General features: G+C 41.8%; 2 protein-coding genes across 2 annotated transcripts; one reads left to right on the top strand and one right to left on the bottom strand.

Annotated features, from left to right (window-relative positions):
* Positions 1–56: 56 nt before the first annotated feature.
* ccnyl1 (cyclin Y-like 1) lies at positions 57–14,122 on the top strand. The gene is made up of 10 exons (XM_071480332.1): positions 57–1,025; positions 2,873–2,947; positions 4,056–4,099; positions 4,436–4,536; positions 4,898–4,933; positions 5,041–5,092; positions 7,066–7,185; positions 7,726–7,892; positions 12,009–12,171; positions 12,427–14,122. The coding sequence occupies exons 1-10, from the start codon at positions 863–865 to the stop codon at positions 12,541–12,543; spliced, it is 1,038 nt and encodes a 345-aa protein (XP_071336433.1). The 5' UTR covers positions 57–862; the 3' UTR covers positions 12,544–14,122.
* A 2,225-nt stretch (positions 14,123–16,347) lies between these two features.
* On the bottom strand, positions 16,348–21,177 carry fzd5 (frizzled class receptor 5). Its single transcript, XM_071480317.1, has one exon. The coding sequence runs from the start codon at positions 20,349–20,351 to the stop codon at positions 18,594–18,596; it is 1,758 nt and encodes a 585-aa protein (XP_071336418.1). The 5' UTR covers positions 20,352–21,177; the 3' UTR covers positions 16,348–18,593.
* Positions 21,178–21,347: the final 170 nt, after the last annotated feature.

Below are 21,347 nucleotides of genomic sequence, written 5' to 3'. Positions count from 1 at the left end.
AGCCAATGGGAGTGAATGGAATTCCTGAGTGGGCGGGGCTACAACATTTCCGTGCCAAATAGTGCCGTTTGTGAGCTCCGGCAACAGATGGCGGCGGTGGCGGGGTGAGCATCCAACAGAAACCTGACGGGGTGTCGGAACCGATGGGGGAGTCCGGACCGGCCACCTGAGTTGGCTGTCAAATGATGAACCAGGAGACGTTCTAGCCATTTCGACCTCATAGAGAATTTCTTGCCTACAATCTTGGATTTCCTCTTTTTTTTTTTTCTTTTACCTTGGTTCTCTACTGGAGGCCGTAGAAGCCTCGGGCTAGATTTGGTGACTCACCGAGGCGAGTGCAAGAAGACATCTGAGGGATTGTTTGGAAAGTGTCATAAAATGTATTTGCCAGAATTTAGCAGTTTCGGGTCGTAACGTATTTATTGTGTAGAGTCAGCAGTGTTTACACGACAGCCGAATGTGGAATTAATTTGAAGCAGACGAAAGTTAACCAGTCAGCTAGCTTGCTGTAATGCTAGTTAGCTTGCTAGCAGTGAAACTCTTGTATTTGAATGAATGAATGAATGAATTGGCGACCACCTGGATTTAAGTAGCAGCTTGTTATTACAAGAACACGCCAAGTATTACAGTAAGACGACACTCGTTTTCCTCAACAGCCAAACACTATATACCCACAAATGGACAGGAATGTGATTCCTGGGACTTGGACAGCGGCGATTTAGCAAACAAAGATAGTGTGGTGTTAATACTGACTATAGCCTGGTAATGTTTATGAGGCTTGGGGAAGCTGACTTAAGCTAGCTACAAATATTGCACTACTTGGACTTGGCTGCAATAGTGTGAAGCTTACACCCGGTTTGGAATGGGGAACACGGTGTCATGCTGCGTCTCTCCCGAGTCGAGCCCCAAACTACCGTCGAGACAGCCGGCGGAACGGCTTGAGGAGCTCCAGACCAGCACCGAAGTGAGCGATGATAACACCGTGCCCTACCTGCAGCACATAAGCGACAGAGAGGTCCCTGATGGTAGGAGATACATGCACACCTGTGTTGATTGGATATTTGTTTTGTTTGTTTACAGGGAGGTTCTTAAATGAATCCGGTCATCATCATTGTGAAGAGGGAACGTCACCTGACTCCCAAGCACACAAATTAACTTTATTTATTCACCCTACATGTGCACACACACACACCCAATTGCTAGTGCACAAGTTCATTCTTTATTCTATCAACACCCAGCATTTTTTATGTAATGTCTTTCTCAGCTGCTGGGAAAATGCACACACATACACCCTCTTCAGCTATTGCCAAGTTGCCAGACTTGTTTATTGCCATGTTACTGCCAGCAGTGCACTGGTGGTGATGATGATGATGATGATGATGATGGCATACTTGGCACTCTATAGCTGGGCACTGCATCATATTGATCACACTGGTTTCATATTACCAAGTAAGACATTAAGAATGAAAACAAACCACTCATCTTTTTGGTTCCACATTAACCACTTACAAATAAGCATGAAAACAAGCCATTCGTCATTACACTCAGTTCTTTTGCTAACCTCAGTTTTTTCTTAATGGCTTATCAGTCATTGACATATGGGGAGAGATCATTCCCAATGTTCCAAGTGCTGTGATACAGGCCCCTGATTAAGAGAGCATGTTGGATGTAGGCCTGAGCTCAGCTTTTTTATACCATCAATCCTCATATCAGTAGTTCTCATTGGCTCTCAAACATGCACAGTGTTCATTCCATTTGTGTTATTGTGGACTACAGTGCATGAGTGCAGTTTGGTGAGACCAGCTGTTGGCAGGGTGAGGGTCAGAATCGGTCCTTCCTACATTCCTCACGTCTCCTCTTGCTGTCCTCACGTCCCAAATGCTGCCATCGCCTAATCCCCTGTCTTTTATGTAAGGTGCTGTCTGCACTGATCTGGATGCAGAACACAATTCTTTAAGTCAGGATCGTGTATAGAGCAGTGCGCTCTTGGTGTTACTTGAATTCATAGTTCTATCTGTAAAATGTCCTTATCCGCAAATAGTTAACCTACAATAGTAGCTACCAATAAGTCTTCAATTAAATCATACTGTACATAGACCGTATGCAGTCTCAAAAAATAAAAACCCACCAAAGACTGTTTGCAGTGTAATTTTTTTACCAACCAAAATAATGTAATTTTTATACACATCTGTCATAGTAAAAAGTCTAAAATAATACTTGGTCACACAAATGTATTTTTTTAGGACAACAAAAGACTGGTCTGTCTGTTCTTACTTGAAATACAGTTGACCCCTGGGTAGTGAGAACATTGATTTAAAAAAATCATACATGTTTCTGGTAGATCTTCAGTGTCTGCTGTCACCGAGTGACTGGTGAAATATGAAGTAAAATGTGAAAGTAATTGGACAATCACATGTTTTTGACTGTTTGCTCTAACTCAGACAAACTGAATTTCAAGTAAAGGAGTTACTATGAGTGTGAACTTCTGAGTTTACACACCAGTCCACAAGTCAGTCCACAGGTTCAAATTTATTTCTCTCAAGTCTTGTTCAGTGTCAAATCTTTTGCAGTCTTCATCCCACAGAAACAGTCAGACAGTATTTTCTCCAGTGGTGCTCTACAAATCTGTTGTGCAGGCACTGTCACTTCCTGCTTTGTGTGTGCTTTGTTGTTATATTTGTTTACAAATAAATCCTAAGACTCATTGTTGTATTTCTTGATGTTGGATAATTACACTGTGTACTCTTACCAGTGTGTTTGAAAGACAACTTCCTCATCTCCCCCTGGGCTTCATCACTGCCCAGTTCCACATGAGATGCATTCCTTGATAGATTGTCAGTATAATGCATTTACGCAATTTTTGTTTTATCAGAGCTGGCCTTGGAGTCTAACCCGTCGGACCACGCCCGCGCGAGCACCATCTTCCTTAGCAAGTCTCAGACAGATGGTGAGCAATCCTAACATGACACACACACTCACCAGTGATTCACATTAACTGTCTTCCCTAAGATCCTTGGAAGAGCAAATGCACAGATCTGAAACACAAAATGTAGGAATAAATATTAGGGTAAGTTTTAAGGGGTTGAAGTGTTAAAGTTCCTCTATGATTAATATTTTGTTCAACATGGTTTTCCCATATAAAAATCTAAACCCGGGGTGGAAGCACATCTACGCTTACTCTCTCACTGAGGAATCTCGATCAGGCCTTGTGCCCCGCCCACCACCACTGCTTGCGTTGGGTTTGCTTATCAAGATGGTTAGCGGAGGAAACATCAGAGACTCAGCCACATGTTTGAGCCTTTGTCAGACCCAGACTGAGGAGTTTTTGAGGAGTTTATTGTGCACCAAAATCAGCAACTAGGAGACATATCAGAACCATAAGCATAGTTAATTGTTTATGTTGTTTGTTAGCTTGTAACTGGCAGTGGCTGACACAGTGTTTGTGGCTGTGCTGATGCATACTCTCACTTGTACTGACAAGGCTTCAGGTTTATTTTGCCCACCCCTGTCCACGGAAGTTGACAGATTGGCTCCATAAGTATATGATGATTGTATATGAATCCCTGGCTGCCTGAATCTGTTTATATGAGACTGTTATTGGCTCACTGCATTTCCATGGTGGAAATACACAGTCGTGGTATTTACTGCTTATGTCTTGTATCATATAAAAACACCATATAGAAGAGTTAACAAGGTCAAAAACTTGATTTTCATCAGAGGGGGTCTTTAATTCTGTGCTACATGTTTTACTATCAATTGTAATCCCAAGCTCTGTTTATAGTTGTTGCAATCCTGGTCGTCATGTTAAAAAGTTCATCACTTACTTCACTGCAGAGTTTGATTAATTTGAGCATCACACTCAGGCATCTCTAACACTAAAGGCAATAACTAATTAAAACGGGTAGAGGTCTTCATCAGCTGCAAGTAAACAGTCACCTATATAGTAATACTATATTTCATGCTCACTTCTCTACATTGCACTGTACAGTAGGATGTACTGAACAATGATTTCTGTTTCTAAATTGGTTTTGTTGAACGTTTCTCTTCCTTTACAGTACGAGACAAGAGGAAAAGCAACCACATAAATCATATCAGTCATGTAAGTGTCAGAATCTCACTGTTGATCAGAAATCTTACCGTTGAACTGATGTTCATAATGCCCAATAATCAGATGAGGCTGGTACATCTAGCTCAAATTAAAACAAGGGTAAATCAGACAACCTTAAAGGAGCTATTTGTAAGTTTTGCTATCGCGACATAGCTAATATTCACTTTAACAGCTGTTTACTTGCCAGTCTAGAAGAAATGTTTTGAGTTTAGAGTTCAGCGTAGAGCTGTCTTCAGTGGTAACTAACTAATAACTCTTGTTTTGCTTCTATTTTGATCACTTTGATCCCGTCCCATGTTGCTGATTGTGTGATTTCAATGTGTCAAGGTATCTCCGGGTCCACTGTCTAAGAAATACAGCTCCTGTTCCACAATCTTCATAGATGACAGCACCGTCAGCCAGCCAAACCTCAAAAGCACAATCAAATGGTGAGAGAATTTCACTCACACACAAACGAGTTGTTTCACATGGGAATATCCTGGTGCATCACAGTGTGGTAATCCTAAAGTATTACTTAATAGATGTGTGACTAAAACAGATGTTCTTATGCAGAATTTATGACATTATTTTAGTGAATCTGGATAATCACATTTCATCAGGATTATCCCAGTGTGTTAGCCTCCCTGCTGAATGTGTGCGAATGTTTTGTTACACCATAAGCTCTGACACACCCACACAGACGCATTATACTAATCTCCCATTGATTTTTTTAAAACATTTTTTACTGAAGCTAAAAACAGAAAAACTAATCAACGATTTGTCTTTTCTCTCATTCTACTGTGTCTCCAGTGTCACATTAGCAATATACTACCACATCAAAAACAGGTAAGGTTACATGTTCGATTTGGTCTTTATTATGTAATATTTGTCACATGTTGCTAAAACTAGTATGCATGTGAAGTGTCTTAACAGATGTATTGTTTATTGTTTAGGGACTCAGACAGGTCACTGGACATCTTTGATGAGAAGTTGCACCCCTTATCAGTGAGTATGTTGAAGAGAACGCTCTGAGAGTCTGATCACCCGCTGCCCTGCAGTAAAGCAGACAGACACATGAGTTGTTGAATCAAAATGATTCGCCTTTAAGGAATGACTTAGTCCATCTGACCAACAAGTCAGTTGGTGTTAGCTGTTGCTGTTTACCTGCATGTAGACTCTTCCACCATTTGCCAAGATAAGAGATGAGATCTGGGGGTGATAACTTGAAGGACAGGCTCACAGTTGTCAGGTTTGCCTTAAAACAATAGTCTGGTGCCCAGATGAACACTGAAATAGTTCTTGTTTGCTGTAACCATTCCTACTGGTCATACTGGTTATTAAAGATCCTTTCCTAATGCACTTTCAATGAAGCGACTGGGACAAAATCCCCAGTCCTCCTTCTGTGTATAAAATATATTCTAGAGTATCCGAAGCTAATTTGAGGCTTCAGCAGTCTTGCAAACCAAGTAGATGTCTTCAAAAGTCATATTTTTTTGTTGAAAAATTCTCTTTTTGCTGCAATCCCTCCACTACAGCCCGACAGGGAAACACTGTCCAGAGTCAAAAAGCCTGTTTGCACAGAAGCAGAGCTGTGGGTTTTGTCCACCCGTCACTTATGCTAGAAGGGTTTTAGGAGAATGACCAGTATGAATGGCAGGAATGATTATTAAGGATAGAAAAACTAGTTTAAACCTTGCACAAGCACATGATGTTTGTTTTAAGATAGACCTGAAAAACTGTGAGCCCATCCTTTAATGTTCCTTCAATAATCCTTTAAAAAAAATTTTGTAAATAACTTAAGACATTTTCTAAAATGAAAATCCCAAGTTGTTTTTTTTCTATCTTAATTTTATGTCCATGTGGATGTAGTAGTGTCATAATACAAAACTTTAGTCTGTGAGGTGACAGTTTAACCTCCTCTTCCTTCAAACTGAAATTCTTCAGCATTGTATTTGGCATCAGGGGCCAGCCATATCACCATGTGAACAGTTCAAGTCAAAAAGATGAAGAGTAATGAATCATTAAAACAGGATGTGATTCACTGGTTTAAAAAATAAAAGGAGGAAAAAGAGGGAAAAACGGTCCTAGCTCATCCTCATTGGCAGGCTTTAAAAAGAGTTTCCATTCAGATGCAGACTTGAGATAAAGAGGCACGAGTGGTGTCTCATTCCAGTGTGAAGTTGCCAAACCTCTTGGTTTAGATTTTGGAGGCCACTCCAAACTGAAGATGACAGTAAAGTGATATTACAAGGGCCTTTTTAAAAGTAACACACAGATAAAACAAACATTAATCTGAACAACTAAATGTCTGCTACAGTGCTTTTAGCCTTGTACATTAACGTTGCAATGCTTCATCACTTGTTTCTGTCAATTTACTGTTACCTTTCAATTTGATCTTGGCATGCTTGTAGCCAGAGATGGATAGATAGAATGAATACTTTATGAATTCGTAGGGGAAATTCAGAAAATTATCCACGATTAATGACTTTTAACTATGAAATCAAATAGGCTCTTTTTCACATCTATTTTATGTACTTATCAATATAGCTGTGGCATCAAACCTGCTTTTGAACGGCTTTGGTCTGTTTAATCCAAAGTTTCGAAATGTTTAAGACTCAACAAGCACATAAGTATTGTGTTGTAGCTCCAGGTACTCTGGTTTCCTCCCACGTAGACATGGAGGTCAGGTTAATTGGCAACTCTGAATTGCCTGAAGGTGTGAATAGTTGCTTGTCTTTTTATATTAGTCCTGGCAGCCTGTCCAGGGTGTGTTCAGCCTCTTGCCCAATTTCACTGGAGATTATCTCTGGCACACCTGTGACCCTCAAAGTATAGGTGCAACTAATGAATGGAAGACTGGATGAATCTGAGTAATAACCAAGGGGCTTTCAAACGAGGCTCCTCACATCATACCTGCGTGTGTGTGCGTGTCCGTGTGCGTGTCCGTGTGCGTGTGTGTGTCCGTCCGTCCCATACAGAGAGAGCCAGTGCCAGATGACTACTCCCGTGTAGACCCAGAACATAAACTGATCTACCGCTTCGTCAGAACGCTCTTCAGTGCTGCACAGCTCACCGCAGAATGTGCCATTGTCACACTCGTAAGTGGTCCGAACCGGCCTACATCAGTATGTTTGAACACTGGGTACTTGTAGGTTTTTGGTATGAAACACATGATTGAAATTAGGTTCAACAAAGTGCACAGTATGGGTGTAGAACATAAGCTCAGTTCAGATTGTTAAATAGTGTGATGTGTGATTGACTGGTCACCAGAGGGCAGTAAAGTCATGTCCCAAATATCACAAGCCTCTAATAACAGATTCTATATCAGAGTAGGGCTCCGAGACACGGCCAAAACTATTATCAGCTATTTATTTTTCATATTGGTCAATAGCAATCATTATCAATCTAAGAATAAAAGCAGTTTTACAAGATAAAAGTTGAGGGTGTAATACTGTTACATACGTCTTGCCCCTAAAAACAGGTATAGGGACATCATTCATGGACTTTGCCATAGCCCAGTCTAACTGTTCTCCCACGGTGTATATTGGGAATTAATAAGGGAATTATTAAGGATTCAACTGGCCAAGCCTTGTCAGTTTCCAATTGATAATGTGTTTTTAACATTCTTCTTCCTCGAGGTGTACTTGGAGCGGCTGCTGACCTACGCTGAGCTGGATATCTGCCCTGCTAACTGGAAGCGCATCGTCCTGGGAGCCATCTTGTTGGCCTCCAAAGTGTGGGATGACCAGGCTGTGTGGAATGTCGACTACTGCCAGATCCTTAAAGACATCACTGTGGAGGACATGTGAGTTGTTTTTTCTTAGAGGAGAACAAACTGAGAATTAGGATAATGGAGAATGACATAGAATCACTGGTTTCAATCCTTCTGTCACAGTCGGCGTCTGTCGGGGAGGTGTCTGCAGACAGAATTTGTCATGTTCTGGAAGTAGGTTCTAAAATACCATATACTATTACCCAGTTATCCCTTCATTCTTGTATTCATTTACAGTTTGGGTTGTAGCTATTGAAGCGTGACCTTATGGACGGGAAGAGTGACTGAACGCCCCCTGAAAGTCCCCTGAAAGTCTTGTTTTCATTGACCTGCAGTGGTTTACCTTCTCACCCAGCCACAGGGACGTACAGGTGTACTCCACTGCCGCAAGGTTGGAGGTAAACCAGACTTGAAACTTTCAACCAGAGGCAGCACCAAAACTCTTGCTTATCAGCCTGGTGCCAAGTTATTCTTTAGTTTTTGATTTAGTTTTGAAACTAAATGTTGCCATAAACAGAAAAGGTGCTTTTCTGTGTTTTCAGTGAGCAGTTGATGCCACCTGGCAATGTCAATGTTGCATAGTGAAACAACTCCCAATTACCTCCAATCCTAGTCTTACAGTCTGTACACCTCAGGCTGCCACCTAGTATACTCTCATCGTGCAGCTAAATGGAGCAGGTTGTAGCTTAAATTAAAGGAAATAGTCTTTAATATGAGACAGTTAATATAGCAGCAAGTTTTTAATTAGCCTCATAAACATGTTTATCGTCCCAGCCTGAATAATTAGTCAAAGAATACATGCTCTGCCTGTAAAGAGGTTAATCATTCAATGATCTCAGATACAGTAAGATCAGCTCCAGTGTTGCTTCCCTGACTGTAGTTTCTGTGGTTCCCATGGTAACACAGCAAGCAACATTGTGAACTCTGAATGCAGTGGCACTGATTGTATAATAGAAATATGAGGTGCAGTGATTTTTGGTGATTCTTGTGTAACTGTCTTTTTATTCTTGGCAACGAATCAAGTGTCACCTTGATTACGGTTGTGATTATCATGAACAGAATCTCTGGGTGTAGCCAGACAGTCACTGCATCTGTACTTGTGTTGTGCTGATGATGCAGTACTTGGGGATGGTGAGGAGACGACAGGGTCATTGGACCATAAACTCCAGTGCACACTGCAGTGTTTTGCAACCAAGGGTGAAGTGGTTGAGGTGGGAGTTAGAGCTGGATGGGCAGAGAGAAACGCTGGCTGTCAGAGAGGGCAGACAGTTTAGAAATGGGGATAATTGTGCACACTTTGAGGCAGTCTCTCCTGGAAGACTCTGATAGTGTTGCACTCAGTCGTTCATGTGAAAAGTGACAGAAATAGTTGTCTGAATAAGGAGCTCAAAGAGAGAAGTTCAAACCTTGGCTCCTTTCTCATCTCTGCACAGTTGGCCAGTAATAGCATGAGATGGATGTGGATGTTGTGTCTTCGGTTTTGGAAAGTTGCAGAGATGGTTGGACAAACACCCCTCTAATCCGACATTGGCAAAATGTGTGTGGAGGGTTAGGGGCTTTCCACAGCTATTTGACTGTCTGACACAGTTCTGATGGAGTTTAGTGGCCTTTTTAGCATCTCCGTGATGGTTGGTTGGAAAAAGCTGGATTTTCCAGGTTTAGGAGCAAGTTTCTGCTTCAGCTGTGGTCTGATGAGAGTATTAGATCATCGATACAAGAACCCGATATTAGTTTGTGCAGAGTGTCCTGTCTCACCCCTTGGGGAATCTGAAGGAGGGTTCAGAGTAGGACCACTTCTCGTGTATGTTGATAGGTAATCAATTGAGGTCTTCAGTGCCTGCTGGACCTGTGTACATGTATCAGGGAGGAAGGAAACTCCAGGGAAGACCCAGAACACACCTTGCCTGGGAACATGTTGGGATCCCACAGTGACTGCTGGAGGATGTGGTATGGATGAACATCCAGGATGCTTTTGTTGCCACCATGACCCAGATCCAGTTTGCAATGATTGGCTTAACAGTTGAGTAATGTCGTGATTTCTTTTGTTGAGCTTGTTTGTTAATCGTGGTCACGTCCTTTTGGCATTTCAAATTCATCTCTGATCTGGGCTGCAGTGAGTATTTGGGTTTCTGAGCTCCAGACACTTCAGATTTATAAAAAGGAGATTCCTAACAAATACATCAGGGTTCTGAGACCACATGCTCTCCCCTAATAAAAGACACACAACAACAAAGATGCACTTCAAGGGCAGTGCTGTGGTAGATGGAGGCTGTAGCATCTTTGCTGTCGCTTGGTCTATAAGCTGGTGAAGAGGCCAGGGGCTGCACTTGGAGCACCCAGGCTTTATTTCCTACAATTGCTTTTTGTGTGTGTGTGTGTGTGTGTGTGTGTGTGTGTGTGTGTGTGTGTGTGTGTGTGTGTGTGTGTGTGTGTGTGTGTGTGTGTACACTTGTGTGTAAGAGAGGTTGAAAGTGCCTCCTTGTTTTTTGTGCTTTGGAAAGGTGCAGGCACCGCCTGCATGTGTCTTGTCTGTCCGTGAGCCCCCATCCCTCTCTGACTTTCTCCCTCTCCTCTCATATATGTCTGACCTACACCCTCTTTGCTCTGTTTTCATTGCTGCCATTGAAGTGTCTTTGTGAGCCTGGTTGGGCCGGGATGGAGGGATGGGAAGACGAGTAGAGAGAGAAATGGAGGGGAGGTTCTCAAGTGCTCTCACTGCTTCTACATAATGGCTCAGGCTCTCGCCCACTCCATTAGTTGCCCTGGGAGACCAGACATCACACACACACATACACATACACACATACATACACACACATGCTCACTCGCACCACCTTTGCTGACCAACAAAGCATCCTGGATGCTGTCTCCTTGACGACCACCTCCCTTAGCTTTTCTCATGGCTGTGACGATGAGGAGGAAGGCTGATAGAGGTTGTAGTGTGGAAAAAAGACGAGTTGCGATACTCCAGCTGGGTGCTCCCAGGGACATGTCAGATTACCTACCAGTGTGAATGTGAGTCAGACCTCTGTGGATGAGATTTGATTCCATCTCCATAAGTACCTCCGATGTTGAATTTGTAGTTAATTCACAAATAACAGCTGCTGAGTTTTACTCTGTGATCGTTTCTTTTTTAAAATCATGTCTTCCTTCTGAGCTGCTTGGATCAAAAACCACAGATGAAGAAAAATGTTAGAAATAAAAATAGAAATAGCGTTTCTTCTGTTGAATGGCTGTCAGCAGTTCATCCTCAGTATCCTGACTGATCATAATGCACACACAAACGCATGTCTCTTCTTATCAGAGTTGTGAAGTCTTAACACAAACACAGTCAGCGTCGTCCATGATGCACTTTTAATTTCAGTTTCATCAGAGTCTCATGGGATTTGAAGTGTAATTACCTTTGTGATCATCATTTGTTATTGTTTGAGTATTGACTGTATTTACAGTTTCCCTTTGGAAAATGTTTTTAACAATAAACAGCAGAAAAACCAATGGCAGTTAAAAGAATCGTCATCAGTCACTTTTTAAAAGTTGAACCAAGAAAATAAATTGTAGAAGATTTTCAGCACCTGTTGTCCTTTTTACATGAGTGTGTAGCAAAAGCTCTGCATGTTAGATGTGGTGCTGTTAAGCTAGAAGGTTAGAAATGGTTTGTTGAGATTTGAATTTTGGAGCTCGCTTGGGCAATACACCACCTGAGAAGAGGACTTTCATGTCTTGTCCAAGCATTAACATATATGTAGGTTTCTTCAACCCTTCAATCTAACCCTTTTTTTTTTTTTTTTTTTTTTTTAAACCTCTTTTTTTTAAACAATGAATCATTGTTGTGAGTGGATGAATTTGTGAACTCTCACAAAGTAATGCAGGAACTGGTTTAAATTCTATTCATTCTTGTCATTGCAACATTACAAAATTCAGTTACATTGTCTTTATTGATTTATACTGTACCTTTCTGCATCTATTTAAAATGTCCTTGGTTCTCTCATGTTTTTTACTGGGCTTATCAGACTTGCACCTCTGTTCCTCTACTGCACTGCTGCTCTCAGTGGAGGAGAGCTACCTGCTTAAGCTTTAGAGTAGAGTTAAGACTCTGTTCAGACGTTGTGGCTGCCTGGAGTAACCCTCAGGTGTCTTTCCACCCTCCAGGAATGAGATGGAGCGTCACTTCCTGGAGCTTCTCCAGTTTAATATTAACGTGCCAGCCAGTGTCTATGCCAAGTACTACTTTGATCTGCGCCAGCTGGCTGATGACAACAACCTCAGCTTCCCTCTGGAGCCTCTGAACAACCAGCGTGCCCAGAAACTAGAGGTGAGCTGCCCTCCTCAGACCATTGTCATTTGTAATATTTACCTTTCTACTCTCCAGCAAAAAAATGATAAAATCAAAGTGGAAAGAGGATGCAGAGATGTTAAAGAGATTCTAAAAGTTCAGTAGCTGCTTACCAGCCTGTTGTTAACTGTTTTGATTCTGCAGAGTTTTGAATCCAAACACCTCTGATTAGATCATGATGCATATACGTCTTCTATGAGAACGTTTCAGTAAGTGTTTGTGTGTTTTGTCCAGGCCATTTCAAGACTATGTGAGGACAAGTATAAGGACCTGAGCCGAGCAGCAATGAGACGATCCTTCAGCGCAGACAACCTGATAGGTATAAGACGCTCCAACGCTGTGCTCTCATAGGCCCGACTGCTGCCTCTGATTTCCAAAGTCCAGCTAATCCACAGCAAGCGCCAGACAAACATGGCCGCCTCACAGGGTCGACACAGCCAAGAGACAGGAGTCAGGCTTGAAATGCTACTTTATGACCTGCCCAAATGCTAATTTGCATTACAGCTGTAGAGCTGCATGATTTTGAAACCTAAATCTTTACCATTGTTTTTACAAATCCCTTATTTATTTTTTACGTGTCCCTTATTTCCACGATAAAGAGTTAAATAGGACTGGCTGTGATGCGGTTGATCGGTAAGGGGCCGTCTCAGGATTGTCATAAAAATGTCATTTTTGAAAAAATGTTTGAATTAATCAATTTAGCCTTAAAGAATGAGTCTGGTGTTAGTCTACAGTCTGTTATTCACCAAATCCCCTGAAAAGACCAAAACCAACTTTGTGTTCAGACTTCCCTGCCTGTCTGTCCCAAGGCAAATGATTTGTCCTGAAGACAACTGATTACTATGGGGAACAAATATATAATTTAATTCCTAAAAAGTGCTGGAATTTCCTAAAGCAGCTGCCGCAGTAGTTTTTATCAAATGTTACTCAAATGGTAGGAAACAGTAAATTTGTTGGGGACTATTTTAACAGTAGATAAATACGCATTTGAGATAAGATAGCCTTTATTAGTCCCACAGTGGGGAAATTCACATTTGTTGTTCTAGTGAGCATTTCTGGCGATGGTACTGACTGAACAGCTCACCCAGTGTAACAATGTGCCCTGTTGATGTGTTTTTAATTGTTTTTGGACAAGAAAGGAGCTCTATGGCTACACACCCAAACTTTGTTAGACCAATTCACTGCTTGTTTTTGACTTTTCGTGGGATTTGTTGACAATAAGAGAAATATACAATCATCAGACGTATTCTTTTTAATAGGCGCAACAAATACAAAATGCTCTTTCTTGTAAATTAGAATTAATACCAAAAGTTACTTTTGAGAGTGTAAATCAAACCTGTTTACTGTTAATACCAGTGGTGTTGCATTCTGTTTATCCACCCATTTGGATTTAGCATACAGCATGTCTCGGATGAGAAGTATTAAACTATAAATATTCTACAGGAGTTGGCTGAAGTAAGCACACCTTCAGTCAGCTGTTGTCTGTTGTGTGTGTGTGTGTGTCAGGGTCTCAGGAGTGCAAATCAATCTGGGATCAGTTTCACTTTTCAGATACACTACAGGTCGGTCAAACGGGGCCGACTTCACAGAATCGAATCAGTACTGCTTCAGAGTGACTCGATAGAGCAGTTAGGTTGGCATAATGACATGACACTCTGACCAGGCTCAGTATTGTGCCCCTCATATCCCACCATCCCGACCCTGCCTCAAAGAGCCAGTCAACAGATTTACCAAACCCCTGCTTATCCCAGGCCCGACCAGAGCTTTCGAACGAACTACATAGATACAGAGGGGAGAAAAGAGACTGATGGATACTCCCCTCCTTTTTGCTTACTATGTAGGCCACTAGTTGTGAAACTTGTCTTGTTTTTAATTGAAAAAAAAAATTTGCAGATGGAGTATTTTAAATAAACACTAATCGTGTAACAAAGATGTGTATTTGCAAATTTTGTTGTATGTATGATCTGTGATCTTAAGGTGATTAATGTGATTTAACCTGTACAGCCAGTGAACAACCGGTTCCAGTGTCAGGTCTTCTTGTGGTGTGTTGTAGGGGGGGTGGGCCACCTTACTTAAAAAAAACAAACAAAAAACACATCTCCACGGACACCAGAAGAAAAGAAATATGCTTCTAAGAATGTAACATTAATCTTTAAGGAGGAAACAAAGGAAAACTCATCATTTCACACAGATAAAGTCATTATGTGACAACTGCATCTTCCTCGAACAAAATCACTCACAAGGCAGAGTGAACGGATTGAGGAGCCTTGCCATCTCGGCTGAACAATTCCTTGGATGAGTTGTAAGTGTCAGTGTGCCCTTAACTAAAGAGGCCATCTTCTACTTATTATTTCAAAAATGATACTGTTATGATACAAACTTGTTACCAGAGAATCCCACTCACTGTGAATGTTTCAGTCCTTAGACCTTCAGGTGACTTGGCGTCTGACTTCTGAAGTAAAGTGCAAGTTACTGGCAGTGAGTGGAAAGTTTCTTCATAGTGATTTTTGTTTTTTATCCAGCACACCTGATAGGACTATGACATGAAAGCAGTTTGTGAGAAATGTAACACGATGTGACTGTTTTTTATTTTCAGGTGTAGCTACATGTTTCTGTGTCCTGAGGTTTTTTTCAATGGCATCACAATATGGAGTTAGTAAATTTAGGTATATTCCAGTGTCTTTCTAATTGTTTTTTCTTAGGAAGCAGTTGTAACATTAGTCAGATGCTTGTGGAGCTTTCATTGGTCATGACATTTGGAAGAAGTGTTCCCTCTGCTTATGTTGGATGAATACAAATTAGGACCACATTAGGGTTTAATATCCCATAAAAGCTGTTGTTTTTGCAGAGGGTAACTTTAATATAATACAGCTAATGTCGAAATATAGTAAGTCAGTTCAACAGCTTCTTGACTCAATCTGAAGCTGCATAAAGAAACTGATGCAGTGTGAAACAGGCTTGGGTAACATGAGGATATACACAGAGACTATATTAATTTATCAACCATCAGAGATATTAAAGGAGAGCGTTAATATCATGGTTATGTAAGGTCATTGTGGGAAATGTAAATAGTATGTGAGTGCTTGGTTTTTAAATGATTTTCCAGTGTTGTGATGAAGAACCTTGATTGGACTGTTACTTGATTTGCTGGAGTGGCCAAAAACAGGCTTTAGCATCTTGTTATTTTCAGTTCTCATATTCAATCAATCATAACATTTGCTGATTGCAATTGCAAAAATAGTTACTTGTACCTTGATAGAGGATTTATTTTTTCATATTGCCCACTCATAGCTAACATAATCACTTTTCAGATGACTCATACAGATTGTGTCATTCAAAGCAGCTATATTAAGAACTTTAATTTTAAGTTCAATTGCTGCTAACCAGCCTGTTGAAACATAATCGAATCACTTTATGTCACAACCATCTATCATCACTCCCAATTCACAATGTGGTGAACTATATTTATCTCGGTCCCCTATTTTATTTTAGCCAATTATTAAGCTATAGATATAGTGTCCATAACATGTACACCAGTTTTTGTCATTTAAAAAAAATGAATTCACTCTAATTTACAGCTATGCAGCACTTGATCTGTTAGTGATGATGACATCACAATTTACTGCTCACTATAGGGTAAACAACAGGTGTTAGTGAATGGCTGACATTGTATTCTGGTCTATGAAGCTAATGTCAGACAGCTGTTGAAAGATGGAGGATCTTGCTACAAGCGAGCACCAACCCGTGTGACCTGTCCTCACCTGTCCAGAAAGCAACAACACATTCGAGGAAAACCGCCTGCAGTCTGCATGAAGTAGGTAAGACTTTGTTGATTTTAAGGATAAAAATATGATGACGTCATATTTAGGCCACTAAACAGTTTAACAATACAACTAAAGACAAGTTTGCATTTTCCCCCCAAAATTAATATTTTAAGTCGAGTTATTTAACAATGTCATTTTGTTCTCGTTGACTCTCATACAAAATAAAATCTAAATTGACAGTCTGGTGTACACATTTTTATTCTTGTGCACTTGAGCCATTAAAACTATAACAGCAAAAAAACTTTAGTTTTTTAGTAAAAACTAATACACACACAGTGTATTATCCCAGATGTACAGAGACACACAAATGTACGTGAGACATGCACCAAACTCGAGATCAACTCCATTTTAATTCCACAATATGAATCAATATCTACAATATCTTTATGTCTTCATCTGTGTGAAAGCAGATTTCCACTTCAACAAACAAACCTAAATGTCAGTTTTTACCAACACTTATTCATCATCACTCACACACATCACATTCACTCACAAATCAGACTAATAAATTAGAGCTGTCATCTAGCATGTGGACACGGTAATCAAAAAAGAACACAACTGGCCGACAACATTGAATGAAAATATCACAAAGCATCACAGCAGGGAGGGAGAAGGACAACACGAAGCTTCAATAAGCCTCATGTTTAACACACAAATTCTGGTCTGTAATTCAGTGACTGTTTCCACGGAACTCTGTGGGACAGCTTCTCTTTTGTGTAGTTTTTCAGTTTAAGTTTACGTTAAGGCAGTTGATTTGTACACCTGAAACACTTAATGTGCCCTCTGCAGGAAGACAGGGTGCTCCTTCACATTCTGTCGTCATGATGCACATAAGACCACAGATCCCTGTGGAGAGGAGCTTTGTTGTTACATTTAATAACTCTGCACAGATTTACACGTTTAAAGAGTGTAGATGGTCCAAAAGTTCGTCAGATGATTAATAATTTATTTATTAGCAGAAGTGCTTGTTTATGCTATAAATTGTCAAACATAATGACAGATGTTCAAAGTGAACTTTTCATACGGCTTATTTTGTCGAAAACATCAAAATATTGAATATACAATGACCTAAAAATCTGAGAATGGATCCTGCAAATAATTCATTTTTTTTTCTATTACAAATTCAGAATATGTCCTTTTGATAATATCATTTAGCATATTTTATCCATGCATTACTAGACTGAATATTTAAGCGCAATTTGCTACCAAATATGGAATCATTTTAACCCGGGTTTTAAATCACTAAAATTTAACTTGTCACATTTTTCCAGATCCCAAAGTGATGTCTACAAATTCCTTGTTTTTTTACAACCAACAATCCACAACTAAAAAGATATTCAGTTTAGAGAGTTATGAAACAAAGCTAATCACTACATTTCTACCTCTGAGAAGCTGAAACAAGTAATTTTTGACTTTTATAATGGGTTATCAAAGCCGTTGGTGGTTAATTTATCTGTTACTTTACTAATTTTGTCAAAAATCTACGAACCCATGAACCTAGAGTCCATGATATGAAAGTATTAGAGAAGTAGAGCAACTGTTTTCAGTGTGGGGTCCAGGGACCTCTAAGGGTCATTGAGATTGTATCAGAGTTGCAGCAAAATTGTGAAAACAGAAACAAGACACCGATAATGCATCAGAAATAGTATTACAACCGTAGATTGTAACCACCATTGTTGTCATCTCTACCTTTTTTAGACAATTTTGGTTAAAAAAAAATATATATATTTAACTGAGGGTCTGTGGTCTCGTGTTCATCTGTGAGGGGGTCCATGTTTGAGAGTCCCTGGTGTGAGCAGTTCCAGTGTGAACCAGCAGGTGGGGGTAAAGGCTGTGGGCAGTTTCATCCTGTCGCTTTAACCCAGTCACATCTGTTAGTTCACCTGGACAAAACTAGTTCTCTTTTCATGAACAGACTCTAGTGACTGTGATGTGATCTCACAACAAAGCTTCATCCATTATAATAACTGAGTAAGTTTTGTTGTTTTTTTTTTTTAAATCCCAGATGGTTTCCTAATCTGGGGAAAAACTAAATTTCTCAGCCCTGTTTCAGTTTGTAGTCAAACAAAACACATTCACAGTCACACTCAAAAACACTGATAAGCACAACTTTATACAGTTCAAATCAGACAAGACTTGTTTCTCTGGTGTCTTACACTTCGCGTGTGGCAGTGGCATTGGTTGGTTACAAACTAAACATATCACACTATACACCTAATTTTCTTTTTTACAGCAAATGTATACAATATTTACATAAATAAATATGTTTTTCTCTCTCAGTGCTCAGGATAAGCAGATAGGAAGAAATATGTGTGATTTTATGATGGATCCTTGTAAGTGGTGTTTTCTCAGTTTGGTCAACCGTTTCAGCTTAGAAAAGGCGTTTCAACTGTTAAGATCAGTTTTCACAAAGTCTCTTAAATATTCTTGAAATTGTTATTTCCCAGGTTATTTGTTTATTTTCTTCACTTTTTGCTAAAGCTGATATTCAGAGATACACAAGCACACAGTCCTGTAGATGTTTGTCCATGTGTATGAACATCAGTTCTCTGAAAACGTCTCACTGCTCCAGTCAGTTTATATATGGGATGGAGCAGCTTTATGATAGATCCCTGATGTCAGCCCAGTTCCAGTATGTCCAGTTAAGGCAGTACTGGCCTCACTGTACATGGAGGGTGGAGCAGTGGCTTTCTGCGGCCAGCAGGGGCAGCATCGAGCCACAAACCTCCTCCAGGACTCCAGGGTTTTTCCCGACCAAATCCAAACTCCTGAAGTGATGCCCACCACTAAGCACATGAAGTACTTGAGCATGAAGACGGCGTAGTCTGGGCCCAAGCCTGAGCGTTGGAGCTCCGACAGGCAGGAGCAGGCCAAGGCTCGCTCCCAGCCAGGCCGATAGTGCTGCTCATAGACCAGGCAGGCCACCACGATGGTGGCGGGGACGGTGTACAGCACTGTGAAGAGCCCGATGCGGATCATCAGCCGCTCCAGTTTGTCTGTCTTGGTGCCCCCTTGCTTGATGATGCTCCTGATGCGGAAGAGAGAAACAAACCCAGCGAGCAGGAAAAGTGAACCAGTAAAGAGGTAAACCACGAGAGGTGCAAGTACAAATCCCCTGAGATTCTCCAGACTCTGGTTCCCCACATAGCAGATTCCAGCCACAGGGTCACCATCCACAGAGCTTAGAGCCAGGACCACTATGGACTTAACGCTGGGGATAAGCCAGGCGGCGAGGTGGAAATACTGAGAGTATCCTGCGATGGCCTCGCTGCCCCACTTCATCCCTGCAGCCAGAAACCAGGTGAAGGACAGCACCACCCACCAGATGGAGCTGGCCATGCCAAAGAAATACACCAGCAAGAAGACGAGGGTGCAGAGAGCCGGGCCAGTGGTGTCGTAGAGAATGTGCAGTTGGTCGCCACCAACATTGCCGCTGGCACCACATGCCACTCGCTCATGACCTGCCACCAGGCGGATGATGTAACCCAAAGAGACAAAGAGGTAGCAGGCAGCCAGGAAGATGATGGGCCTCTCTGGGTACTTGAAGCGCTCCATGTCAATGAGGAAGGTAGCCACAGTGGTCAAGGTGGAGATGAAGCACAGCACCGACCACAGTCCAACCCAGAAGCTTGTGAAGGCATGTTCATCAGCTGAGAAGTAGGGCTGGTGGCAGGGCTGGGCACAGTTAGGCAGGGGGCCAGTCTGGACCCGGCCATACAGAGCATGGGACTCCCTCTTGATGGTCACTAGTGGGTCTCTACAGCGACACTCCCTGTCACACTGCGGGGGGTTTGGGGGTCTGGTCCGGCCTTTAGGGGTGGGCTTAGGAAACGGAGGAGCCAGGGTGGTGGTCTCGCTGCTGTTCTGGTCCATGCAGAGGGTCTCATCACCCAGCTGGGGCAGCTTCTCGCAGCTCATCCTCTCGGGCCACTCGAAGCCATACTGGCTCATCAGAGGGGAGCAGCCACGTTTGGCCCGTTCACACACGGAGCGACAGGGCGGCAGTGGCTTGCGGTAGTCCGGCAGGCATATTGGGGTGTACATGCTACACAGGAAGAAGAGCAGGTCCGGAGAGCAGCGGATCCGGACCAGGGGCCAGAACTGATGCACCTCTAGTCCCACCTCCTCCTGAGTGTCGTGGTTGAACTGATTGGGCATATAGGTCAGGTTGTAGCCGATGTCCCTGCACATGGGCACAGTTATGGGCTCACACACCAGATCCTTGGAGGCTCCTGACGCGGGACCAGCACACCACAGCAGCAGCAGCAGCAGCAGCAGCAGCAGGGGCCGCGGGAACACCGGGCTGCACAGCGCCTGCCTCACCGTTGATGCCATTTAGACAATATTATAAAATGTCTTTAAATCATTAATCCAGGGTCATTAAGACAAAATATATATATATATATATATTAATAGTTAAGAAAGAGGGCCAGTCAGTTTGTTTTAATTCATGAGTTCATCTCGGAAACCTTCCTGAAAACTTTCTTCTTCTGCTGAATAAATCAACAACAGTTTCATTCTGCTCCAAGAGAAAAAAAAACAAACTAATTAATTAATGAATTAATTAATGGTCAAAACAAAGCAAGGTGAACTCCTCACGGTGTAAATCCAGTTTGTCCATAAAGGTCCACAGAGCGCAAGGCGAGCCTCCGCTGTCAATCATTCACCAGAGCTCCTGCAATCATTATGGAGAAAGTTCATCTCCGGTGGTCACGTCCCAATAAATTTAACAACCCTGTAACATTTTTACCAGCACTGCTCCTTCAGGCAGGTCGCCAGCGCCAGAGAAAGTCGCATCATTAGAATCACGGTTGGTGGAACAAGAGTAAAATCTGTCCAGGAAAATGTGACAAAACAAAAAAAAAAAAAAAAAAAAATCACAATTGAACAGTTCAAAGTGAGCAGAATGTCTTCACAGTCTCCAGTGTCTGCGTCTGCGATGCGTAAAATCCACTTGGCGTCGGTTTATTCCTTCGGTCACAGGAAAATAGCTTATAAACACATGTTTGCGTTTTCTTTTGAAAGTTTTACAAGTGTCTTCTCTGTGGTAAAACCGAATTAAACACGATGATAATCCGAAGTGTCCTTCAGGGTCAGAACTTCTCCGGTGCTGTGATGTAGCCCAGAGCGGTGCGCGGCTGCAGCCCTCACGCAGCCCCAGGACGGAGTACGGTCCCTCCGCAGCTGCAGCGGCTCCTCATCACGCTGAGGGACGGCTGCATTCACGGCCTGTCGGAAATGTCACCATTCAACCACGAGGGCGTAAGAGCATGAAAATCAGGATAAGGCAAACCCCTTTTTATGGAAACATAAGTAACAAACCAACAATTT

The sequence above is a fragment of the Trachinotus anak genome, unplaced genomic scaffold, assembly GCF_046630095.1.
Source record: "Trachinotus anak isolate AG129_WGS33_773 ecotype Australia unplaced genomic scaffold, CSIRO_AGI_Tana_v1 ptg000001l, whole genome shotgun sequence".
In the NCBI taxonomy this organism is placed as follows: domain Eukaryota; kingdom Metazoa; phylum Chordata; class Actinopteri; order Carangiformes; family Carangidae; genus Trachinotus; species Trachinotus anak.
This window is presented reverse-complemented; position numbering and strand designations above follow the sequence as displayed.